The 22,865-nt window shown below is 36.9% G+C and overlaps 1 protein-coding gene across 2 annotated transcripts in view; it reads right to left on the bottom strand.

Annotated features, from left to right (window-relative positions):
* LOC131065545 (glycosyltransferase BC10) overlaps positions 1-20,924 on the bottom strand; it is a 70,126-nt gene extending 49,202 nt beyond the window's left edge. Inside the window, exons 1-7 of one of the 2 annotated variants that reach the window (XM_058000079.2) lie at positions 20,511-20,924; positions 20,166-20,294; positions 15,879-15,995; positions 15,520-15,620; positions 3,217-3,288; positions 2,942-3,023; positions 2,761-2,841 (exon numbers count right to left, since the gene is read on the bottom strand). In XM_058000079.2, coding sequence (XP_057856062.1) covers positions 2,761-2,841; positions 2,942-3,023; positions 3,217-3,288; positions 15,520-15,620; positions 15,879-15,995; positions 20,166-20,285 — 573 coding nt within the window. In that variant the 5' untranslated portion in view covers positions 20,286-20,294; positions 20,511-20,924. Of the gene's footprint in view, positions 1-2,760; positions 2,842-2,941; positions 3,024-3,216; positions 3,289-15,519; positions 15,621-15,878; positions 15,996-20,165 lie in introns of both variants that reach the window. The other variant, XM_058000078.2, reaches the window with a different exon arrangement.
* Positions 20,925-22,865: the final 1,941 nt, after the last annotated feature.

Raw genomic sequence — 22,865 nt, 5'->3', positions numbered from 1 at the left:
GAGTGCCACAAAACACTCATCAACAATTACATTTGTAAACTATTGTAAAATTCAGAGAGCAATGAGCTCCCTTTCGCGTAGCCATAAAGCTTTAGGGAGTGTATACTTCCTTATGGGCTCATCCCATAGAAACCTATTGCAATCTTGTTATCTCTTGTGAGGTTTGATTTGGACAGTAGCTCCAAGCAGCTCTTCTCACCGTGGTTTTTCTCCTATGGGGTTTACCCTAAGTTACCAATTCGGGTACATGTACGGATACATATACGGGTACGAATTCGCAAGTATGGCAAAAAAAATCCTTGGGTGCGGGTACAGGTACGAATATGCTCATACATACACACACACATGTTCAAACATCGAAATTATAAAATATAAACTATATCAGTGTATAACTATAAGAAGAGTGATACTCATAAATCCATAATTGCCTATAAATATCAATAAATATCAAAAGAGAATATTTTGATACCTCATTCAGAATTTGGAAAAATGAAAATACTCAACTCTCAAAACATGATTACAAAATGATAATTCAAATTATAATCGATTTTAATATTCATGTTCTTCATCAGAGATTCAGAAGCATCAAGGTCAATATCAACATTTGGTTCAATTTCATTGAACCACAATCAATTGGATTGAAACTACCAATAGCTGTGTCAAGTGCAGAAGCTGGTTCAATTTCATTTTTCAAACATTTGACAAAATGCCAAATCATTACAAACACAAGGAAAGTGATTTCACAAAACATAAGCAAACAGCTGCTACATATGCATAATGTAAATCAACTGAAATCAAACTCAGTAATGCTGATATAAAGTTTACAAAACCCATGTTCATATGCATAGCTCACAAATGCAACTGAAATGATATTTAATTGTTTGCTTGCTGGCATATTCTGATAAAAACTGATGCCACATCGTTGTGAGAATGAAATTGAGGTTTTAATTTATGAAACTATGCTTGGGTACAGCCCTGGGTTCTTCCAAGGTGCCTGGGTTCTCTGTCAAATAACCCAGGCGCCCAGGAAGAACTCCAACCGTACCCAATCCAAAACCGATCCGTACCTGTACTCGAATAGTACCCATATAGAGACCCAGCCTAAAACAGAAGAACTCGGTATCTTAGGGTTTGCCACGTAAATTTGGTGTTATGGTTGTGTGTTTGAGTTCTCTCTGATATTGTTGTTTATTTGATATGGAATTAATAACTAATCAAAAAAAAATGGTTAAGACTGATTCACTCCCACTTTTCAGTCTCCGGGTAGTGTGTTCAACACCCCTATGACTATATTTTGGCCACCTCTTTTTGCTAGGACCCACCAAATTTCTTTTTGACGTCACTATTTCTTCAAACTCCTTTGTCATTGAGTAGTTTCATGAAGCCGTGAATATTCTCATTACCATTTACAAGTGAAGGCATTGAAGGTGGGGCCACATGAAGAGCACAGTTTTGTCTTATTGGCGACTCCTATTCCTAGCTGGACATGAGGACAAATAGCTTAATCAAGGCGTTTGACATAGTCATAACAAGCATCAACTCATGCTATATTCCTTAGCCTATGAATTCAGGGAACGGCCCACAGGATAGGTCACAAATAAAAGACAGTTCTTTCTTTTGTTATGATTGTTATTGGCTGGCGAAAGCTATGTCTAGTGTCTACTTTTCCCACCCACTCTAGTCCTTTTCTATTCCTGTTCGACATAGTTATTCTTTGATGACAGTCATGTCTTTATTAGTTGATGACAATTTTTAATTGATGACAATTTTTAATTGCTCGACAACTTAACTAATTAAGCGACTGCTTTCCTATAGACACAACTATAGGTAGGTTTTGGGTTACTAAGGAGTGTAGTAGAGAGAGGTAATGACATTTTTTCCTCCTTCATTGAGCACTGAAGATATGAGGAGGATACAGAGTAGAGTATAGGAGAGATCCAAAATTAAGGATAAGGGAATGCAGAAAAGGGTACAGAGATGTTTCCTTGATTGACTGATGTAACAGCCTGCAGACCCATGTATTAGTTAAGAGGAGAGATGAGATTTGTTTGTAACTCCTTGAGGGACTGCATGATTGTAAGATTGGTGCTTGTAAGACTGAATGATTGTATATGCCTTCAAGGCAAGGTTGAATAAAATTTTGATAAATAAAGGCTGTGTTCTCAATCGCTACTTTCATAATGCAATTGTGGAGTCGTCGTGTTTAGGCTAAAAGGATTGATTGTCCTTAACTGGACACTCGATCCTTGACTACATTTTTTTTTAAATCATGTTCAAATTGATGTCTAGCTTTTTACACATTGTTTTAAGAAAAAGATAAACATTTTTCTTGTATGGATGTTCTCGTCCAAGCCCTTTGGTAACCTGAATTTATAAAGTAATTTACATCGACGTGAGTTGGTAAGAAGATCAAAAAAAACCATCACGCTTGCAAAATGATAACAACTGGATATAGAAAATTTGAAAGAGTCTGCCTGGGCACTTGAACCAAATGGATTGCAATAGGACATTTGACAATATAACCTACCAACGAATATTTATGATATTGCTACCAGATATTTGAGCTTATCAAAGAAGCATGGACAGGAAGGCAGTAATAAAAAGGAACAACCTTAGTAATAAGCTAAGACAAAGAAAGATAAATATAAAATAATACGTAGGATATTCAGATTATTTCAAATACCAGCCCTAACTCATGACCAAAGAATTCAAACTTCAGAGTTTTACATTTGACTCTTATATATAGAACAACTGGGTCACCTTACAATGCAGTTGAAATGCAGGAAAAACTGCATTGTCTGCAGCTACAACTTCCGCATGCTTTCTGATTAAAGTAGCCCACTGCAAAATGCATCAACTTAACCATTCAGTGTAAAGAATTCATGTCATAATAATAAATATTATCAACCAAAATGATAGTCAGAGACACCCAAGATCTTACCTGAGAACCTTTTCTCCATTTCTCCACAGGGATTACCCCAGACATTTTGGGATTATAACGCCCTTCTTTTGTGTCACTGAAGCTGTATGTCATGTAATAATAGGAAAATGGATAGATTTTCATTAGTCTTCTGTGAGCACTTCAACATTATAAGTTGTCTCCCAACTAACTGCTAAGGTTAAGGAAAAAATGGCATTACTTCAAGGGAGCACTAAATTTAAAAGCTTGCAAAATAGTGTAGCAAGACATTTCAACTCCACAAGCAATCCACTAACCTGTCAACAAAACTTTTTGGGGAAGACATTATATAGTCATATATATAGCTGAAGTTGTATAGTGGTACGCAGCTGCGACAAATTTGGGAAAACAAATAATCAGAAATTACTAATATCAGCAAAAGCAAATTATTCCAGGCTTAAATTTATGAAGGTAAATCTTTTAATGTGAAACTATCATATGCAATCTCATCACTTCTTTAAATATTGATTAAGTCAAGCTATTTCATAATAAAGAATTTGGCACATGGGATGCATTTTCAGTAACAAATTACTCTTATGTAAAATAAACTGCACTGTTTTTACATTGGAACTTGTTAATGCATGATAGCCTCGGTAAGATAACTGACTGAATGAGAGATAAATGAAGTCTCTCATTCAATCATCTATCTTATAGATAGACTATGATAAAGACTTCAAGTTATCGTTCCTTCATTTGATGATTATTCTTCGATTTATATATATTCAACCTTACTTGCAAATTTCGATCAATGCTTAACTACCGATAATTATCGGTTGTAAATCTCATAGCACAGAATACCGATTGGTATCGGTTTACATTGAATCGTATGCACACCGATTAATATCCGTTAAACATATTAACTATGTGAAAACCGATTGTTATCAGGTTTAGTTTATAACTAAATACATACCGATTAGTATCAGTTGTCTTGCTTATGGTATACATGCCGATTAGTATCGGGTGATTTGTTAAGTTTTATATACCGATTGGCAAATACAATGATAAATGAAAAGGTGCGATCAAGTAATATCTTGATCGGTCATGTCTAATAGACATGACCTGTCAAGGTATTGCTTGATCCACCTTGCATACATATATATATCAATCGGCATTTGTGAGAAGGACATTGAAATCAATAAATGCTCTTTTCATCTACAACATACAAGACAATAATCAGATTTATTATATTAAAGATATAACACATACTTGTAAGAAAAGATAACCTTGAATATAACTTGCATCTTGAATTGAAAATTGAATAACATTTACAGAACTGAAATGGTAATTGCTTGATTAACAATAGAGACAAAAGACTCCATATAAAGGAATTACAAGACAACGTTTCTAAACGAGACAATCATGAGCGAAAGATAGGAATAGAAAGTAACTAAACTAACTAACATTACAATAATGACCATTAAAGAATAACTAATGATACTTTAATACCCTCTCCCTTAATGGTCATCCTATCAATTACACCAAGTTGTCCCCTAAATTTTACAAACTTGTTCGGGCTCAGAGACTTTCATAGTTAGTGTCAATTCAGGATTTGAATTAGACAGTTATGTTCACAATCAAAGAATTCTTTGCAAAATTGTTTTGTTATCCTTGTTGAAGCTAAGAAAATGAAAGTAAGAACAGGTACTCACAACCAGCTATAAGAGCAAATTAGAATAGAAGCTAAAACATACTAATGTAACACATGAAACAAATGTATAAGCACAATAATGTGTCATGCACTTAAGGATGTGATATTATAATGTATTTAGATGGATGGAGATGCAAACTTGTTGCACACATCCCTTTAGTTAGTTATATTGGGTCATGTTGACAACTTGTATAACTAATTATATTAGGTAATAAATAGGCATTCATTGGGACCTGTTGTGACGTATTCACACATCGCCCCATGGCAAATGGGGACCCCTTCTTTTTGCTTTCTAGGGTTTGTTTTCTAGGTCTTTTAGGGTTTTGTCTGTTAGCCTTTGCAGGATGGGTGTTGTCGAGGGGATCGTTGGATTACAGGCTTTGCTTGAGCCATGGTAAGTCCACAGGGCCCCAGAATTAGGGTTTCTTTGGGAGTCTTCCTTAGGGCCTGGTTTTGCTCTCATTGCTAATTGTGTCTTGCTTTGTGAGTGGGTATCATTCTTGAAGGTCCGAGCTAGGTCGAGTTGGTTAGTGATGAAGTCTGAAATGTTATCCTGATCTTCAAATGCCCTGAAATTTGGCTAAGTCTGGAATGTCCTGATCCTGAAATTTGGCTAAGTCTGGAATGTTTGATCCTGAAATTTGACTAAGTCTGGAAAATTGAAGAATCCTCCAAAAACTAGATTTTGCAATATAACTCCTGGAGGTCTGAAACCACTCTCAAATACTTGAATGTTATATTCCATAAAATGATCCTAACGGAGAGTTCAAAATGTCAAATTTCGCTCCTGACCCTTCCAAAGGGCCCAGAGCGAAATTCTCCATAGGACATTCTACTTTGACCAAAACCTAGAACTAACGCATTCCCAGGCTTGAATGAAGGAAAAAACGCTTTTTTGAATGAAGAAATGTGAAAATGAAGTCAAGATCTTGGCCAAGATTAGGAATTTCGCTCCTGACCCTTCCAAAGGGTCCAGAGCGAATATCTTTATAACTCTTGTTTTCCTCCTTATTTTGGCTAGGCGTTGGCTTGATGGGAGATGAATGGGTATGTTTTTGCCTTGAGAGGGAGTTTGATTGATTTTGAAAAACAAGATTTTGGCCTAAAGGAGAATTTCGCTCCTGACCCTTCCAAAGGGTCCAGAGCGAAATTCATCATAAACTTCATTTGCTACCTTGTTTGACCTTGAAACCTTCTTCCTCGGGTGGAAAATGATCTAAGTTTGCTTCTTGAAGTGGTTTGAAGTTTGAAAAGTGAGTAATCTAGCCTAGAATGAGATTTTCGCTCCTGACCCTTCCAAAGGGTCCAGAGCGAAAATCTTCTTAAAGCTCATTTCCTCCTAAGTTTGACTAATTTTTGATTTGCAGGGTATCTTGGAAGGAAGGATGGACATTCTTGTTGCCTTTGAAGTGTTTGAAAGCGTTGAGAAATGAAGGATTTTGGACCAAAAGGGAAATTTCGCTCCTGACCATTCCAAAGGGTCCAGAGCGAAATTCCTAAAAGCTCTTATTTTTGCAATGAAGAAGATCAAGTTTTGATTTGTTATGACATGGATGGAAGAGAAATAACTTGTCTTTGCCTCTTGAGGTCGTTTTGAAAGGGAGAAATGAAGAATCTAGCCCAAGTCAAGATTTTCGCTCCTAACCCTTCCAAAGGGTCCAGAGCGAAAATCTCTCTAAGAGGCATTTCTTTCCTTGTTTAGCCAAATCTTGATGACCAAGACATGGTGAGAAGAAGAATGAGCATGATTTAGCCTTTGAGAATGTTTGGAAGTTATGAAAATGAAGGATTCTAGCCAGGAAAGGAAATTTCGCTCCTGACCCTTCCAAAGGGTCCAGAGCGAAATTCCTTATAAACCTACTTTTTGACCTTTCTTGGACATGAAACCTTGTTTCTAGGGCAATGAAAGATGAAATCCTACCTTGCAAAGAAGTTTCAAGTCGAAAAAATGATGATTTTTGGTCAAGAATGAGAATTTCGCTCCTGACCCTTCCAAAGGGTCCAGAGCGAATTTTCTCAAAACCTCTTTTTACTATAAAAGTTTTGCTAAGTCAAGTGTGGGATAAGCTAAAATCAAGAAGGAATTGTCCCTAGGAGTGACTTGAAGTTGCAAGAAATCATGAAAGATGAAGGAATTGAGCCTAGAAGAGATTTTCACTCCTGACCCTTCCAAAGGGTCCAGAGCGAAAATCCTCAAAGTCATCTTTTCTTCCAAATTTTGGACAAAACTAAACTTAGACAAGGGTGTGAGAAGGCATTTGGTTTGCCTTAGAGTAGATTTTGGTTGCTAAGAAGGAAAGTTTTGAAGCCTAATGAAAATTTCGCTCCTGACCCTTCCAAAGGGTCTAGAGCGAAATTTCTAAATTCTCCTTTTTTCCTTGCAATTTAAGACAAGATTTTGGTTTTCATGACTTGGAGAGGAGTGAGGCAGGATGTTCTATGCCTTGGAGGTGATTTGAAGATGAAAGGATTGGAAAATTGCCCTAAAACCTGATTTTCGCTCCTGACCCTTCCAAAGGGTCCAGAGCGAAAATCCTAAAACCTATGTATTCCTTTCAAGTTTATGCTAAGACAAGACTAGACCAAGGTAGAAATTGCCCTTGAGACCACCTTTGAGTTGATGTTGCGTTCCAAAAGTGATGATTCTAGGTCAGAGGAAGATTTTCGCTCCTGACCCTTCCAAAGGGTCCAGAGCGAAAATCCTAAAATCCCCTATTTTGCCTTGCAAAAACAAATCAAACTTGGATTGGGTGAAAGATGAGGACTATTTCCTAGCCTTGAGTGGTGGATTCAAGATAAAATGATGGAGGAGTAAGCCCAAGCAAAGAAAATCGCTCTTGACCCTTCCAAAGGGTCCAGGGCGAAAAACCCTAAAGTCACCTTTTCCTCCAAAATTTAAGTAAAGCTAGGCCTAGACTAGGGTGAGAGAAGCTATTTGGAATGCCTTGGAAAGATGCTTATCCACCAAAGATGCAAATTTTGAGCTAAAATTGGAATTTCGCTCCTGACCCTTCCAAAGGGTCTAGAGTGAAATTCTGGATAGGTCTTGTCCCTGGCTAGTTTCTTGGGCGAATTCTCCTTGTTGGGCCTTGTGAAGATCGAACCAATGTTGCCAAGTTGAGAAGTGGGTTCAATATGGGGCATTCCAGATGAAGTGAAGTGAAGAAAGTGAAACTTAGTGTGAATAGGCAAGCAAAAAGTGAATTTCGCTCCTGACCCTTCCAAAGGGTCCAGAGTGAAATTCATCAAAGTCACTATTTCCTCTTTGTGTCAAGACAAGATTTTGATTCCTAAGGCATGAAAAGACTAGAGAGAGGTTGTTTAAGCCTTGCAAGATGAGTTGAAGTACAGGAAGTGTAAAATAAAGCCTAAAGAAGGAATTTCGCTCCTGACCCTTCCAAAGGGTCCAGAGCGAAATTCTCATTATCACCTAATTTGCCCATGTGAGAAGCTAAAAGGATGGATCCCTAGACTTTGTTGGACTAAAACAAGCATATGCTCACCTTCCGGAGGATTTTGGAGTGAAAAAATGGGGTAATTGAGGCCTAATCAAGAAAATCGCTCCTGACCCTTCCAAAGGGTCCAGGGCGAAATCCTTTGAAACTGCTATTTTTCACCTTGTTGGGGCCAGGTGAGGAGCTAATTGTGAGGTAACGTTGAAAGGAGGTCTAAATGAGCCAGGAATGCAAAATTCGCTCCTGACCCTTCCAGAGGGTCCAGGGCGAAATTCTTATAGGGCCCGTCCCTGGAAAGAGTCTTGAACTAACTTCATTTTAATATCTTTTTGTTGATGATTTAAGTTGAAAATGCTATGTTGAAATGAATTTATCATGTGTCCTTAATCATCTTTTGGTTTGTTTTGGCAGATGAAAGAAGACCAGGCCAGGACAAGGACGACCTTCTCCAGCCCAGCATCAACAAGGACGACCTTCTCCAGCCCAACATCAACAAGGACGACCTTCTCTAGCCCAGCCTCATCAAGGACGACCTCTTCCAATCCAACATTTGAAGGAAAGACAAGGTGGCATCCCAATCATCACTCCTCCAGTCGGGTTGGTCCACTTCAGCATGTCCAGATTCAATGTACCTGACTCATCAAAGATGGCACTAACTTCAATGTACCTACCTGTTGTGACGTTTTCACACATCGCCCCATTGCAAATGGGGACCCTTGCTTTTTTGCTTTTTAGGGTTTGTTTTTTTGGTCTTTTAGGGTTTTGTCAGTTGACCTTTGCATTTTGAGTGCTGTCAGGGAGATCAATAGGATAGCAAGTTCGGCTTGAGTGAAGTCCTGATCCTGAAATTTGGCTAAGTCTGAAAGTCCTGATCCTGAAATTTGACTAAGTCTGGAAACTGAAAAACCTCAAAAAACTAGATTTTGCAATATAACTCCTAGAGGTCTGAAACCACTCTCAAACATCCTGAAAGTATATGTGGAATATAACTTAAAGTATAAGAAAGAAGAAACATAGAAGGAAATGTCACTTATACTTAAATGTTATATTCCATAAAAATTGTCCTTCACTGAGGGTCCAAAGCGAAAAGCGCTCCTGTCCCTCTCCAGGGGTCCAAGGCAAATCGCTCCTGTCCCTCACCAAGGGGCCAGGGCGAAAGGGCTTATTTGAGCCATTCCTGGCCTTGTTTGGTCAAATTGAAACATCAAAGGCATGGTGAAGGACAAAATGAGCATGATATAGCATCCAGACTTGATCAAAGACAATGAAATGATGGAGTTTTTGTCTAGAAAGGTAAAAGCGCTCCTGTCCCTCACCAAGGGACCAGAGCGATTTTCTTTATATACACATTTTTAGACCTTTCTCGGACTTGAACTCTTGTTCATGGCTTGTAACAGGATGATATCTTCCCTAGCAAAGGAATTTTGAGATGAAAAGTGAAAAGATTTGGCCTAGAGGGCAAAATTCGCTCCTATCCCTCACTGAAGGACCGGAGCTTGAATTTCAAAATTGCTTCATTTTCGCAGGGTTAAAGTGATTTTACGATTTGAAGAGGTCAGGGGAAGCATGTTTTGCCCGTTGAATATAACTTGAGCAATTCGCAAAGGAGGAAATCAACCCAAGTTGCAATAGGCGCTCCTGTCCCTCTCCAAGGGACGAGAGCGATTTTCTAACAAGGCAAATTTCTTGCAAAGGCAGGGCAAGTTTCGTGTTTGAAATAAATGAAAGAGGGCGTGATTGATCCATAGAAGATAATTTCGAAGGCGAGCAAAGCATAGGTAAGATTAAAATTGCAAAATCGCTCCTGTCCCTCTCCAAGGGACCAAGGCGAAAAACACATTAGCTAGCCTTCCTCTCCAAATTGGGATGAATCCAGGCCAAGGTACATATTTGCAATGGTGTTTAAAATGCCTCGAGGTGGAATGGAGTTGCAAGGACCACAAATTTCGATGACAATTGGCTAAAGCGCTCCTGTCCCTCTCCAAGGGACCAGGGCGAAATCTCCAAATATGCCTATTTGCCTAACATTTTGAAGTGCTATTTTTTGATTCCAAGACTCAAGCAGGAGTGGGGAATGATGTTCTATGCCTTGAGGGTAATTGGAAGTTGATGTGATCAAGAGTTTGTGCAATGGACTAAAAGGCGCTCTTGTCCTTCACTGGAGGACCAAGGCGATTTTCATAAAAACAATAATTTCCCTCCAAGGCCGCGCCAAGACAAGGTGATGCAAGATGAGAAATGTCCTTTAAAAAATGGTGAACAAGGAATTGCCTCCAAGAATCGACAATCCTAGGCTAAAATGCAAAAAGTGCTCTTGTCCCTCACTGAAGGACTAGGGCGAAAATCTCTAGAACATCAATTTTGCCTTGCAAAAAAAAACGAGTTGAACATGCACTGAAGGGACGAAAGGGATCATTGCTAGCCCCACAACGTGAATTGGCAATTAAAAAATGAAGGATTGAGGACAAAAGTGAAAAGGCGCTCCTGTCCCTCTCCAAGGGACCAGAGAGAAGTTATTGGCATTCACTATTTTCTACTTGGGCGTTAATATCCTCCAAATCACATGAAATGCCAAAATCATCAACTTCGAAATATTTGAAAAAATTAATTAAATTGGCATTTAATAAATTAATTTTGGGCCTCAAAAAATCGAATTTCTATTATAAAGGCATTTAAAATTAATTTTTGTGAAATAAAAAATTAAAAGTTGAGTGCACAAGGCATTATTTTGTCTTTATTTATCAAGTCGGCCTTCTTCTTAGTATTTTTTATATTTTATTTTTTGGCTTATTTTGTCAAGTCGGCCTATGGGAAATAAAATGGTGAGCGCTCTATATATTTGGGGTGTGTTTTTTCATTATCCAAATCATTCAATCATCCTTTCAAGTGCGAGATATGGAGACTAAAGGTGGTGGAGTTGATGCTTGTGAAGACTAAAGGAAGCGCATTTTGCTAAAGGGAGTCTTGATCTACATTTTGCCTAGCGAATTCTCCTATTTTTGCATCATTTTTTAGAATTAATTCCCAAGTGGAGGTATGGCGTAATCACCTTGGCACCATTTTTGAAGATTTAAATTTTGCCTTTGAAAATCCTAAATTAGGAAATGATAACTCAAGATTTATCATGAAGTTTCCTAAATTAGAATCTTGATTCTTCCTTTCTACACTTCAAGATATATTATTAATTGTGAAATGTTGTGTAGGCATCAAATGGAGATCTCATCAAGGAAAATCAAGCCAGATCAAGGACAGTCTCCTCCGGGACGATCAAGCAAGGACAAGGGCGACCTCATCCAGTCTAGCATCAGCAAGGACGGCCTTCTTTGGACTAACATCATCAAGGGCGACCTCTTCCAATCCAGCATTCCAAGGCGAGGTACATCATCATCCTGCAAATCAAAGACACAAGAAGTCAGAGCAAAGGGTTTGTTGAAGAAGCAGATAGTTCCAGATGAATTAATTAAAGCTAGCTTCTCAACAACATCAAGTTGAATATCTACCAAGTTACAAGTGTCAAACGAGGTGGCATCCTAGTCATCACTTCTCCAGTCAGTGTGGTCCACCTCAGCACGTCCAAATTCAATGTACATAATTCATGGAAGGTGACACATACTTCGATGTACCTACCCCAGCTATTCATTGGTGGAATTTTCCAGAGAGGACATGTGCCCAAGCAATACAATTTTATCATTGGTCAAGCATTAAATGTTATGTAATGGTTGTAACAAACCCCAATTAGGGTTTTCATTGTAAAATCTTGGCCATTGATCTCAAATCGATCTAAGCCATCGAATTGTATTGAGGGCACTATATAAGCCCTGGCATTTCATTTGTAAAGGCAATTAGAATATAGTTGGAAGCAGTTAGAAGACAGATAGAGAGTAGTTAGAAGGTGATTAGAATAGCAATTAGAGTAGAGTAGAGAGAGAAGGCAAAGATTGTTGCCAAGATGTTGTTGTAAAAGACTTGTAACTTCATTGAAGAAATGGTGAAATTTATGGGTCGATTCGACAATTTGCATGGTCTTTATACTTCTCATATTTGATTTCATGTTATTAGATAAGTGGAAAAAATGTGCTTGATTGATGGTGAAATTCGTATATCCATACTACTAGCAGTTTGTTGATTGCAGACTTGCCTTGCGTAGTCAACTGGAATCGTTCAGCCTAAGCTCAACTTCAACTTGTCGCTTCTTCATTGATATGCATCAACTTGATGGTGTCTATGCCTGCAGTGATGATTTGAACATCATAAAGCTTTCCTTCGAAGATCGCACTAACCTTGTGGAGATGGTCCTGGGATGTCAAAACAAGACTTAGTTAGAATTTCACCAAAGATCAATCATTGCTCCTACATTCCTTAGTATTAGGATTAGATCCTCTCCTCGCCCTCGTCTTTTTCCTTCTTTTTTCAAATCTAAGCTAGTAAGAGCCTGTGTTCCAGCAATATTCAAAGCAAATCAGACGTTCAATCATCAAATGTAAGTCTCCTTGTGATTCCAGCAAATCACATCATACCACAGAGAGCTTATCCACACGTAGAGATCCTACAACGAAGAACCTTGGAGTCATCTTGATTGATCCTTTTTCGCGATATCTTCAGCAATCAGAGGCTTTATTCAAGAGAGGATAAGGTACCCTTGGGTATTTTATTCTGTGTTTGATAGTGTACAAAATACACGTCAACACTACCCCAACTATCCATTGGTCGAATATTCCATAGAAGACGTGTCCAAATAATGCAATTATTTCATTGGTCAGAATTAAGTTTGTTGTAACTAACCCTAATTAGGGTTTTCATTATAAAATATCGGCCATTGATCTCAAATTGATCTGAGCCATTGAATTGTATTGAGGGCGCTATATAAGCCCTGGCTCTTCATTTGTAAAAGCTAATAGTTAGTCAATAATAGCTAATAGTTAATAGTTAGTAATAGAGGCCAGAATAGTAGAATAGCAATTAGAGTAGATTAAGAAGAGAAGGCAAGACATTGTTGCCTTAATTGTAAAGACTTCTTTTCATTGAAGATATGGTGGAATATGTTGTTTCTTTGCAATGTGCATGGTCTCTTGTTGAATCTTCATTTTTTATGATAGATGATTAGATTGAGTGAAGAAAATTGTTGAATGCACCTGCGTGGAATCTGTCTAGTCCATACCACTAGCCTCTTACTGATGGTAAGTGCACCCTGCGTGGTCAACTGGCATAAAATGAGCTTAATCTGAAGTCATAACACGTCTATTGCTCATGCATTATCTTGAATGGTGATCATTGTCAGATGGTGTAAGATTTGAACGTATTGGAAGAATCCCTTAGAAGATCGCACTGAGTTGGTGTTGAATTGTTCAACCTGATGGTGAGACCCAACCCAGTAGGACTCCACCTAGTCATTCATCCATCTTCTCGCATCCTAGATAGTAGAGTAGACTTCCTGAACCCTGCATCTTTTGCCATTTGTTTGTCTTCCAGTTAGTGAATAGGACTTGTGATTCCAGCAAATTAGACGTTCAAGTCATCAAGTGTAAGTCCCCTTGTGATTCCAACAAAATCACATCATACCACAAAGAGCTTATCCACAAGTAGAGAACCTACATACAAGAACCTTGAAGCTTCTCTGATTGATCCTTCTGCGATATCTTCAGCATTCGGGAGCTTTACTCAAGAGAGGATAAGGTACCTTTGGGTATTTTATTCTGTGTTTGGTCGTGTACAAAATACACATCAACAGGACCATAGTTTTAAAACTCGTGGTCTCACCACGGACTCGCGAGGCGAGTCCTAGCGAGTCCATCTGAAAGACTCGCGCGAGTCTTTTGCACGGACTTGCGAGTCTTTCAAATGGACTCGTGCAACCCAGAAAAACCTCATGCAAGCTTTAAAAGTGAGCTTTTTTTTTTTTTTTTGCAAGGGGCGCTGCCCCCAAACCTCTGTCAAAAAATATAGGGGGAAGTTGCGCTGATGGAAGTAGTGAAAATTTAACCTCCGAGTCTGATTAGGCTCCATATAACAACATAATTAGCATTGAAGAAATCTGGGTATTTAGATTTACTATTTCAAATTTCAAATATTGCGCATTTGTAGATCATATGACATGTGTAATGTTTCAATTATGGCTCCTATGTTCTCTAAATGCATTAATTTCTTTATGTTTTTTTGTAAAACTACGGGTTTTTTTTTTTGCCGAGTCTTTCGCGAATCTTTCACGAGTCCGAGTCCGAGTCCAAATTTTTGGTTTGCCGAGTCCGTAATGAGCCCAAGTTTTTGAACTTTGATTGGGACTATGGTACCCCTCCATTATGTTATTAGGAAGGTATATGTATAGGAGGTGAATATCATTGTAAGATTATGTGTTGAGTACGATATTGCATTTGGGATCTCTTGAAGATATAGTATGGAGACATGCCCAATCTCAAGGATTTATTCTATTTTTATTTTTTAATATATCGAATATTAGGGCATTTTGGCCCACAAACATCTCATGTGAGATCTATCTTCTATATTATCTTATTGCTATTATTATAAGTATGGATCTTATCAAGTGGTATTAGAACTATGATTTGGGCAAAGACCCTTTTTTTTGAATATTTGCCTTTATCTTTCAAACAATTGTGTAATTTTCTACAATTTTTTTACAGACATTGAAGGATCATTTACAATCCAAAAATCAAGTTTGGATCATCAATATTAAGTTTTGCAATTTTATGATTTTTCATAAATTTGCTTTCTAGGTCACAAATCAAGGATATTTTCTGATATTTTTACATTTATGGAAAATTCACTAAAATTTATCAAGGGTCTATTAATTGTATTTATATTTTTAAGGCCAAAATAATTATGAAAATATGCAATCAAATTTGGGTATGTGGTAAAAATTTAGAAACCCTAGTTTCAATGGGGATTCTTAATTTTGATGGAAATGGACATGCATTAGAATGATGGAAGAAATATAAAAGAGCTACATGAAATATGGGAATTAGATATTTCTATATACTTAGTAGGTGAACCTAAATGTTGGTATGTGCCATTGAAGAATGGCATTTCTTCATTGGGCAAACTGAAACAATTTTTCTTGGATAGATGGGTACAAAAAAAAATAATAGTTAATGAGGAGATGCATGATAAAGAAGTAGGAGGAGACAGAAAAGACGAAATGAAATACCATATCTATAATTAAACACATCTTCTAAAGTCATGTTGATTCTTATGCCAACATTCCCCTAGAGTTTATATAAGGGAACAAATTGGCTATATACATTTCCCAAACTGAGTGCATAGAAAAACAGACTTCAACAGCCTTTTACCTGTAAATAATCAATAAAGAGAACTTTTCTTGGCATAAACTAAATTTTGAACTGTTGTCATTGCTATCATCACACACATTGCCATCCTGCTTAGTATCAGACCCATTGCACTAGCAATTTCTCACTAAAAGGTTGGAAACAAACACAATCACCTACCTATCTGAGACAAAAACGAACCGCTGATTAAGTGGATCCTGAAGGGCTTTCCTAAGTAAAATGCGCTCTGCCTCAATCATGCTTGCTTCTCCCCAATCTACCTGGACAAAAGAGCTATTTTTTAATAAATTGCAGATTTTCAATCCAAACAGAGTCTAAACTATTCTATTATAGAAAACTAACTTGGATACACTGACAAGAAAATTTATATAGATAAAGGAAACATATTAGACAAATACACAGATCTTTGAGGTTGCTTAAGGCTGAAGAATAGATAGATCAGCTCAAAACCAGAAAAAAATATTTAATTTCCTTTAAAGGGGCATATTCTGCATAGTGTCAATGGCATAAGAACAAACCTGTATACTGTCACTCAGCTGCCGCCCATAAAAGTATTTACACCTTGTTGTTCCTTTACTGAACACAAATCCTGGTCTTGAATGAATATAAATTGAGAACTTGGATTCCTCAGCTCCCTGTACAAGGCACAGGAATGCTACTCAGAAAATGCAGTTGGCTTCAAAGACGGTACTTCAAATACAATTAAAATGAGTGTCTTCTGTACTTTAGGAGAAGATACTGTCTATTTTTTAAAATTAAATGGAGGGTATTATAATTTATTGCACATGGCAAAATGAGTTCAAGAATTATAAACTATCATCTATAAAGAAACATTATATGCTGATCACTGCCGCAGGACTTGGTACTGACTCCCAAAACTAGCAAGACAATAAAGATCAACCTCTTCTAGGCTTGAGACAAAAACTCAAAATTCTTTGCAGTTCAATGTTGCTTCCTACATAATATATCCAACAGACAAATCTCTAATCAACAATCATGGTTAGGAAAAATTTAACACCTGAGAAAAAAGAAAAGTACAGTCTTCATAAAAAAGTAAATATCAAAATTCAAACACTGAAAAGAAATAACTAGAATCAATTCAAAAGAAAATGAAAATAAATACAATCTCTTTTTTCTGTATGATACGTGTCTAATTTGCTCTTCTCAAATTTGATTATGGTACATAGGACATACCTTAAGGTCTAATGCTTTCTTTCTTTGCAAGTTGCAAGTTGATATTAACTCTTGTGTTCGCTTGCTCAGCTAGATTTGTTGGCTTGCAAAGTTTTAACATCTCAGTGTCTTTGTTTAAAATATGTTTTTTTCAATAACACCAATTACAATGACAATTAAAAATTTGAAGACAATTAACAACACATATTATTAAGCTTTTTATCCAGAATAACTTTTCTAAAATTTCAATATATGTACAAAGTGAAGCTTCTGAAGAACACCAGAGCCTGCTTGAATAGTCCTCAGTCTCACAGATACATTATATTACATTTTGAGTAATTTGCACAAACGGTCAGAGCAAGCCAACCACAGTACAATAGATTTGGTGGTTAGAATCTATAAACCAATGATTGTGCTAAAATTGAAACTGGCTATTTGCAAAGCAAAGTATTTTATCCCAGAAATAGTGATATTATTGGAGTAATAATTGTAGAAGAAATATGGAAAAATTAAAGGAACGCTTTTTTTTACAAATCTTGAAATTGCTGTCAAATTTTTTCAATATTGAATTCTCAGTTTCTTGAATTTGGTAATAATCCTAAATTCTGTTAGAGTTTGTGTGTTTTGTACAAAAGCTCAGCTTACCTTCACAAAATAAAATCTATTGTCTTCTTCATGCTCAATGTAATGTTGCATCATATTTTGTTGCATTGGAATCATCCCTTGTAAGATGGTTCAAAACTAATTGTTACTGTAGCTGTTGTCGCTGCTACTGTGACTTTCTTATATCTAGAATCCAAATCATAACAAAGTGTGACCATGTGTGTGTATATATATCATGGCATTCTTCATTTTCAAATAGTCAATTTTTTTATAAAAATAACCAAATTGATAAATGTTTACTATAAATAATTCCAAAATAGAACTGAAAGTGACCATTTCCTTCATTCTGAGTATTCCATTTTACTGTTTTAAAGTTTGCACTTTTAGATCCTTGTTTCTAAATGGCTAAGATACCGGTTCTTGGCATTTTAAACTGGGTCCGGGTCCTAGTTCTCGCCCGGTCCTGGTCCTCCCTGGGTTCCCCCCGGGTCCTGCCCAGGTGGATGGCAGGCTTGGCAGGACCCATAGAGAACCCATCAGAGAACCGATCCACCTGGGCAGGACCCGGGTGGAACCCAGGGAAAACCCGGGCGGACCCAGGAGAACCCAGGCCCGTGGGTACCCAAAAACGGGGCCCACGGGTCATAAAAACACAAAAACCAATAAAAACATACTTTTTTTAATATTTTTTTAACATGTAAACCCATGTCTCTCTGATCCTTTCCAATATGCTTCACCGGTCTGCTCTGAATTATGTTCTTATCCTCTACATAAGGCTGCTCATACATTCTCTTGTTCTATCGCACCAAGCTGTTCTAGACTACTGCAGATCTGCTTTTATTTATGTCCTTATTCTGTTCATCCTTCTGTCCTAATGCTATTCATATTCATCTCTGTCGTGCTCTAACTTAGGATCCTTTTTTCGTGGTTGAATGATGTTGTATTATATTATTCTCTGTAATATCTGATATGTTTATAACTGCTGTAATATATCATTGCAGCAGTCACATTGTATATTTCATTTTTGTATGGATTGTATTGTTGTAATAATCAATAATGGTAGTGATAGTTTATAAATTATATAATTATATTTTATAATTTTGATGGTTGAACATACATACACACACACACACACACATGTGTGTGTGTGTACGGATGAACCCGTACCCAAGAAAAAAAAAATTGCCAAATCCGCGAATTCGTACTTGAATCCGAACCTGAACTGGTAACTTAGCTAAATGGTGATGGAAATTCCCAAAAGGACAGTTTTGATTTCTTACCTGGAACTTGAAGTGTGCAATTTGAAAACATTAGATCAGAAATCTAATTCCTGTGTCTGCAAACATCGGATCCTTAAGCCAAAAAGAAACCTAAACTTGATGAATCGACCTCTAATAAAGTAAGGAATTTGTAAGTTCTTTCCAAGCACAGGTTGAGAGTAGTCCCTTTTTAACATTATCATCTGACAAAAGGATATCTTTCCATTACTTTTGGCAATTTTTCAAGTTTTCAAAATTTGAACTTGCTAATCACCAAATTCCAGACAAAAACTATTCATGTAATTTTTTTAAGATGTGCTTGTAATTTTTTTAAGAAGAAGTGCTTGTAATTTTTTTAAGATGTGCTTGTGTGTGCAAACATGTTAAATTGATCAAAATTTACTATTATTAAAAGTAATTGACTATAGGTACCAAGAAACTCTAATATACAAACAAAGAGCGCGTCCCTGGTCCTCATACCTGCATTTGTTTGGTGACTACATTGGTATATAATGTAAGTTAATAACCATAACTTTATTCGTTTACTCAACGTATCCTAATTTTAATAATGCCCCCTCCTTATAGAGGTACTTGTATCCACACATCTCCAGGAAACTATGAGTTAACCCTATATTTTGCCTTCAAAATCAATTTTCAAGGAAAACATTCATCAATTCTTCTATGTTTAAACGAAGAAGTAAAGGATGAAGCAGAAATTCTTTTCAACCGTCCAAAATAATGATTGTGTTATGTACATCTACACATAAACTTGAGCAATAACGAGTCAGAATCTAGATTTGCCAACTAAAAAAATAACAAAAACAAAAGAAAAATTACCGCAAGTTTTTTTATAAAAACCTACATAAAATTATTGATTCGCTGATACTCAGGTGCTAATGACAAATCAAAAGCCTTTTAACCTCTGATAGTAGTAGACTATAGAGCATGTATTCCTTATTTTTTAAAACCTACCAACTATTCTACGCTTAATTGACTGACTGGACTGACTACACTTATTTTAAATTAGAGATCACATTATAATGCGAGGGAAAACTATATATATGGCAGACGACAAAGTAGTTGGGCACCCTATTCGGAGAAGTTCGTAATGTTACTCAAAGCTAAAAATTTAATTTCAGCCATTGAAATTCAACGGATCCGCCTTTTAGACAATTATAGGAATAAGTTTTAAATACGAAAAATAAACTCAGTCATAAGTTAACGGTTTTATAATGATTAGCTAAGTTTTGAAATGATTTGGTGGAATGGCTACTTTCTGGTCAAAGACTGTTCCGATAGTCCCTTCAAATATCTTTTAATATTTGTTTTAACAATAAAGTGTTCCTTAATTGCCAAGTACCACGATAGCTATTGAAACTGGTTCTCAACTATCAGTGGCTCTCCTCTATGACTGCCAGGGTCAACTATAGTGCCTCTCCTTTATTTTGCAGTTATAATCTTACACACCAGACCTACTAGATGTTAGATCCGGATAAACAAATCAAATTTGGTTAACTTATTTTGAAATAGAATTTCCATACAAACAATTTTCTAAAGACGTAAATAAATACGCTCCTCTCGGATACATTCTACGGAACAATTTGGTCAAACTTAAAACAAATTTCATCTGTTGTAATAATATTTCAATTGCCTATAAATTGCTCATCCCGACAGCTACTAACACAACAACTTCGTGTCTTCTAAAACGAGAAACGAAAATACACAGTGAAACCCTAATTCAAATTTTGAATTTTTGTTTTCAATAATTACCTGGAAAAATCTCTGCCAGACAAAGTCAAGGGAAAGGCGATTCCTTGCAATGAAGAGAAATGCAATTTTGGGTGAGGCGGCAGCGAAATTGAAGTAGTGATTCTTCAGACTTTGCGGCATGTAAAGCACCTGTAACATAATCAGCCCTGCTGTTATTGCACCCATTAACCCTAATACGACCTGCCTCCATTTGCAATTACAACAAGATTTCTGTTTCTGATGATGATAGTGAATCTTCTTCTTCATTGTGCGGGAAAATAAAATTTTACGCCCTCTCCATCAAAAGACAGAGACGGAGCTGCTAAATTGTTCAGAAGAAAGAAAAGTCTTCGGCTTCACGTTTACCAGCAGATGGTCATATGGCAGTGTACGTTTTATTCTGGAAAGTGGGTCATGTCGGGTCAAATGGCAGGGACGTTGGCAAGGTGAAGGTTGGTGGGATGTTGTGTACTCCAGTGCTGCTGGCTGCAAATCATTGGCCACTCTTTGCCATGTGATTGAATTTTTTTTAATTGTATTCAATTAGGCAAACTTGAACTGTCACAACAATTACCGTTAGACAGTGTCTGTAGACAAATTTTGAAAGAGATAATCCACTGTCATTTGGAAGATTCCGCAGTTAGAATCCATGGGAGTCTGGGACCCTCATTTGGCGTGAGCTGCACTGTAACGGAAATAAGTTTCGACGAAAATTGCGCTCCGTTGTGCATTGACCTTGTTTCGTCTTCTCTCTGAGTCCAACGAGAGTTTCGATTTCTTTTCGCTTTTTTTCTTTTTAAATTCCCCATTGTACGCCAGATGTTTATGTGTCAGATACCTTGGGATTTGAACTCGCTCCTCAAGTTTTGGCTCATATATCAAATTGCATTTTTTTGTTAATTGACTTTTTGGCTAACATTAAATTGTATACTGTGGAGAGTACACAGGATGTTTGGAGGGTATGGGATGAGTTCGAAATATTTCTCAACACTTTTTTATTTGATTTGGGGAATTTTAAGGAAATATTTTCAAAATGCAGTTTTCTATGGTTAGCCAATTTCAATTATGCATCTTTTATTATTATTTAATTAAAAAATATATAAAATTTAAAAAATGCAAGAATTCTAAATTTAAAAAAATGATATTAGCTAGCAATCACATCTCGTGTGCAATGGTTATACTAAGGAGGTGTTGAAGGTCAATGGGAAAAAATCTGGTCATTTTTTACATGCATTTTTTAGTTGTGCATGAGATTAATTGGTAGAGAGAGATAACGAGATGGAGATAGAAAGAGATGAAGAGGGACAGATGGAGAGAAAGAGAGTCGGAGAGAGAGAGATGGAGAGGTTTGGGGATAGAGATAGAGGGAGATAATAAGATAGATGTAGAGAGGTATGGATAGAAAGAGATAGAAAGAGGAGGGAGTTGGAGATAGAGAGAGAATTAGAAAGATGGAAATATAGAGCAAGAGAGATAAAGTGAATAAGAGAGAGAGGTAGACATAATGAGATATCGATAGAGAGGGGGGAGGAGAGATAGGGAAATATAGATAGAGGGGGAAAGAGTGAAAGAGAGGGAAGGTGACAAAGAAAATTAATAGGAAGTTATAGAGGGAGGGGGGAAGATAGAGAGATAGAAATAAGATAGAGACGAGGAAGAAGAAACAAGGAGTGTGTATGTATATGAATGAGATAGAGATATGATGAGAGAGAAAGAGAAGGAGATGGATATATATATATATGGAGAGGGGAGGAGAGGGAGGGAAATAAATAGATAGAGGGGAGAGGAGAAATAGAGAGAGATATAAGAGAGAGTGATAGGGAGGGAGGGAGAGATTGAGAGCTATAACTTGGGAGAGATAGAGGGGGTGTGATCCGAATTATGGATTCGAATGACAACACCTAAGTGAGAACCTGCGGTGTTGTGGATGAACAAGATAATACATAATTGAAGAAAGCCAAAAAGTAATATATTCCATTCGAAAATCCAACATATAGAAGTTCATGAGATTCCAAGGGTCACAAAGACCCCTTGAGAATCGAAGTCCAACGGTCACATTTGTTTATTACATAATAAAATCTAAAACTATGTAATTTTTCAAAAAACTATATAAAATTTGTCCTAACTTTAACTGGGCATAACTTTCTGCACGGGACTCAAAATTACAAGCCGTTTAACTCATTAGAAAGGTCTCCAAGAGTTGTAGACAAGATTTTGAAAGAACATGCCTTTGGCATGTCAGCTTGCAAGGGCTAAAAATGCCCTGAAGGCCTTCAAAAATGTCATTTACTAACATATAGAAAAACTAAGAAAATATATAATAATATTTCAAATTTTATTCTGATCATTACTCCCCCCTTGAAGAGAAATGGGCTCCATTGCATCAATACTCTGAATGAAATGAGGGAAACGGAGCTGAAGTTGCTCCTTGGTAACCCACTTTCCTTGTTGAGTGATATGTTGTGCTCGAACCACTTTGTATAGATAAATTTGTTGTTGTTTGAGTGTTTTCACCATGGTGTCCACAATCTGATCACATTGGAATGGAGAAGTTGCACCTGGATTCAATTCTGTAGTGGAAATTGTTTCTGCAACATCTAATAGTGGAGGAAAATATGGCTTCAAGAGTTCCTTCTGAATATGCAACCACACCTTGTCCCCGACTTGAAAATTATGAGGAGTGTGATACTCATCATGTCTCTCCTTATATTTCTTATTGGT

The sequence above is a fragment of the Cryptomeria japonica genome, chromosome 4, assembly GCF_030272615.1.
Source record: "Cryptomeria japonica chromosome 4, Sugi_1.0, whole genome shotgun sequence".
NCBI classification, from domain to species: Eukaryota; Viridiplantae; Streptophyta; class Pinopsida; order Cupressales; family Cupressaceae; genus Cryptomeria; species Cryptomeria japonica.
This window is presented reverse-complemented; position numbering and strand designations above follow the sequence as displayed.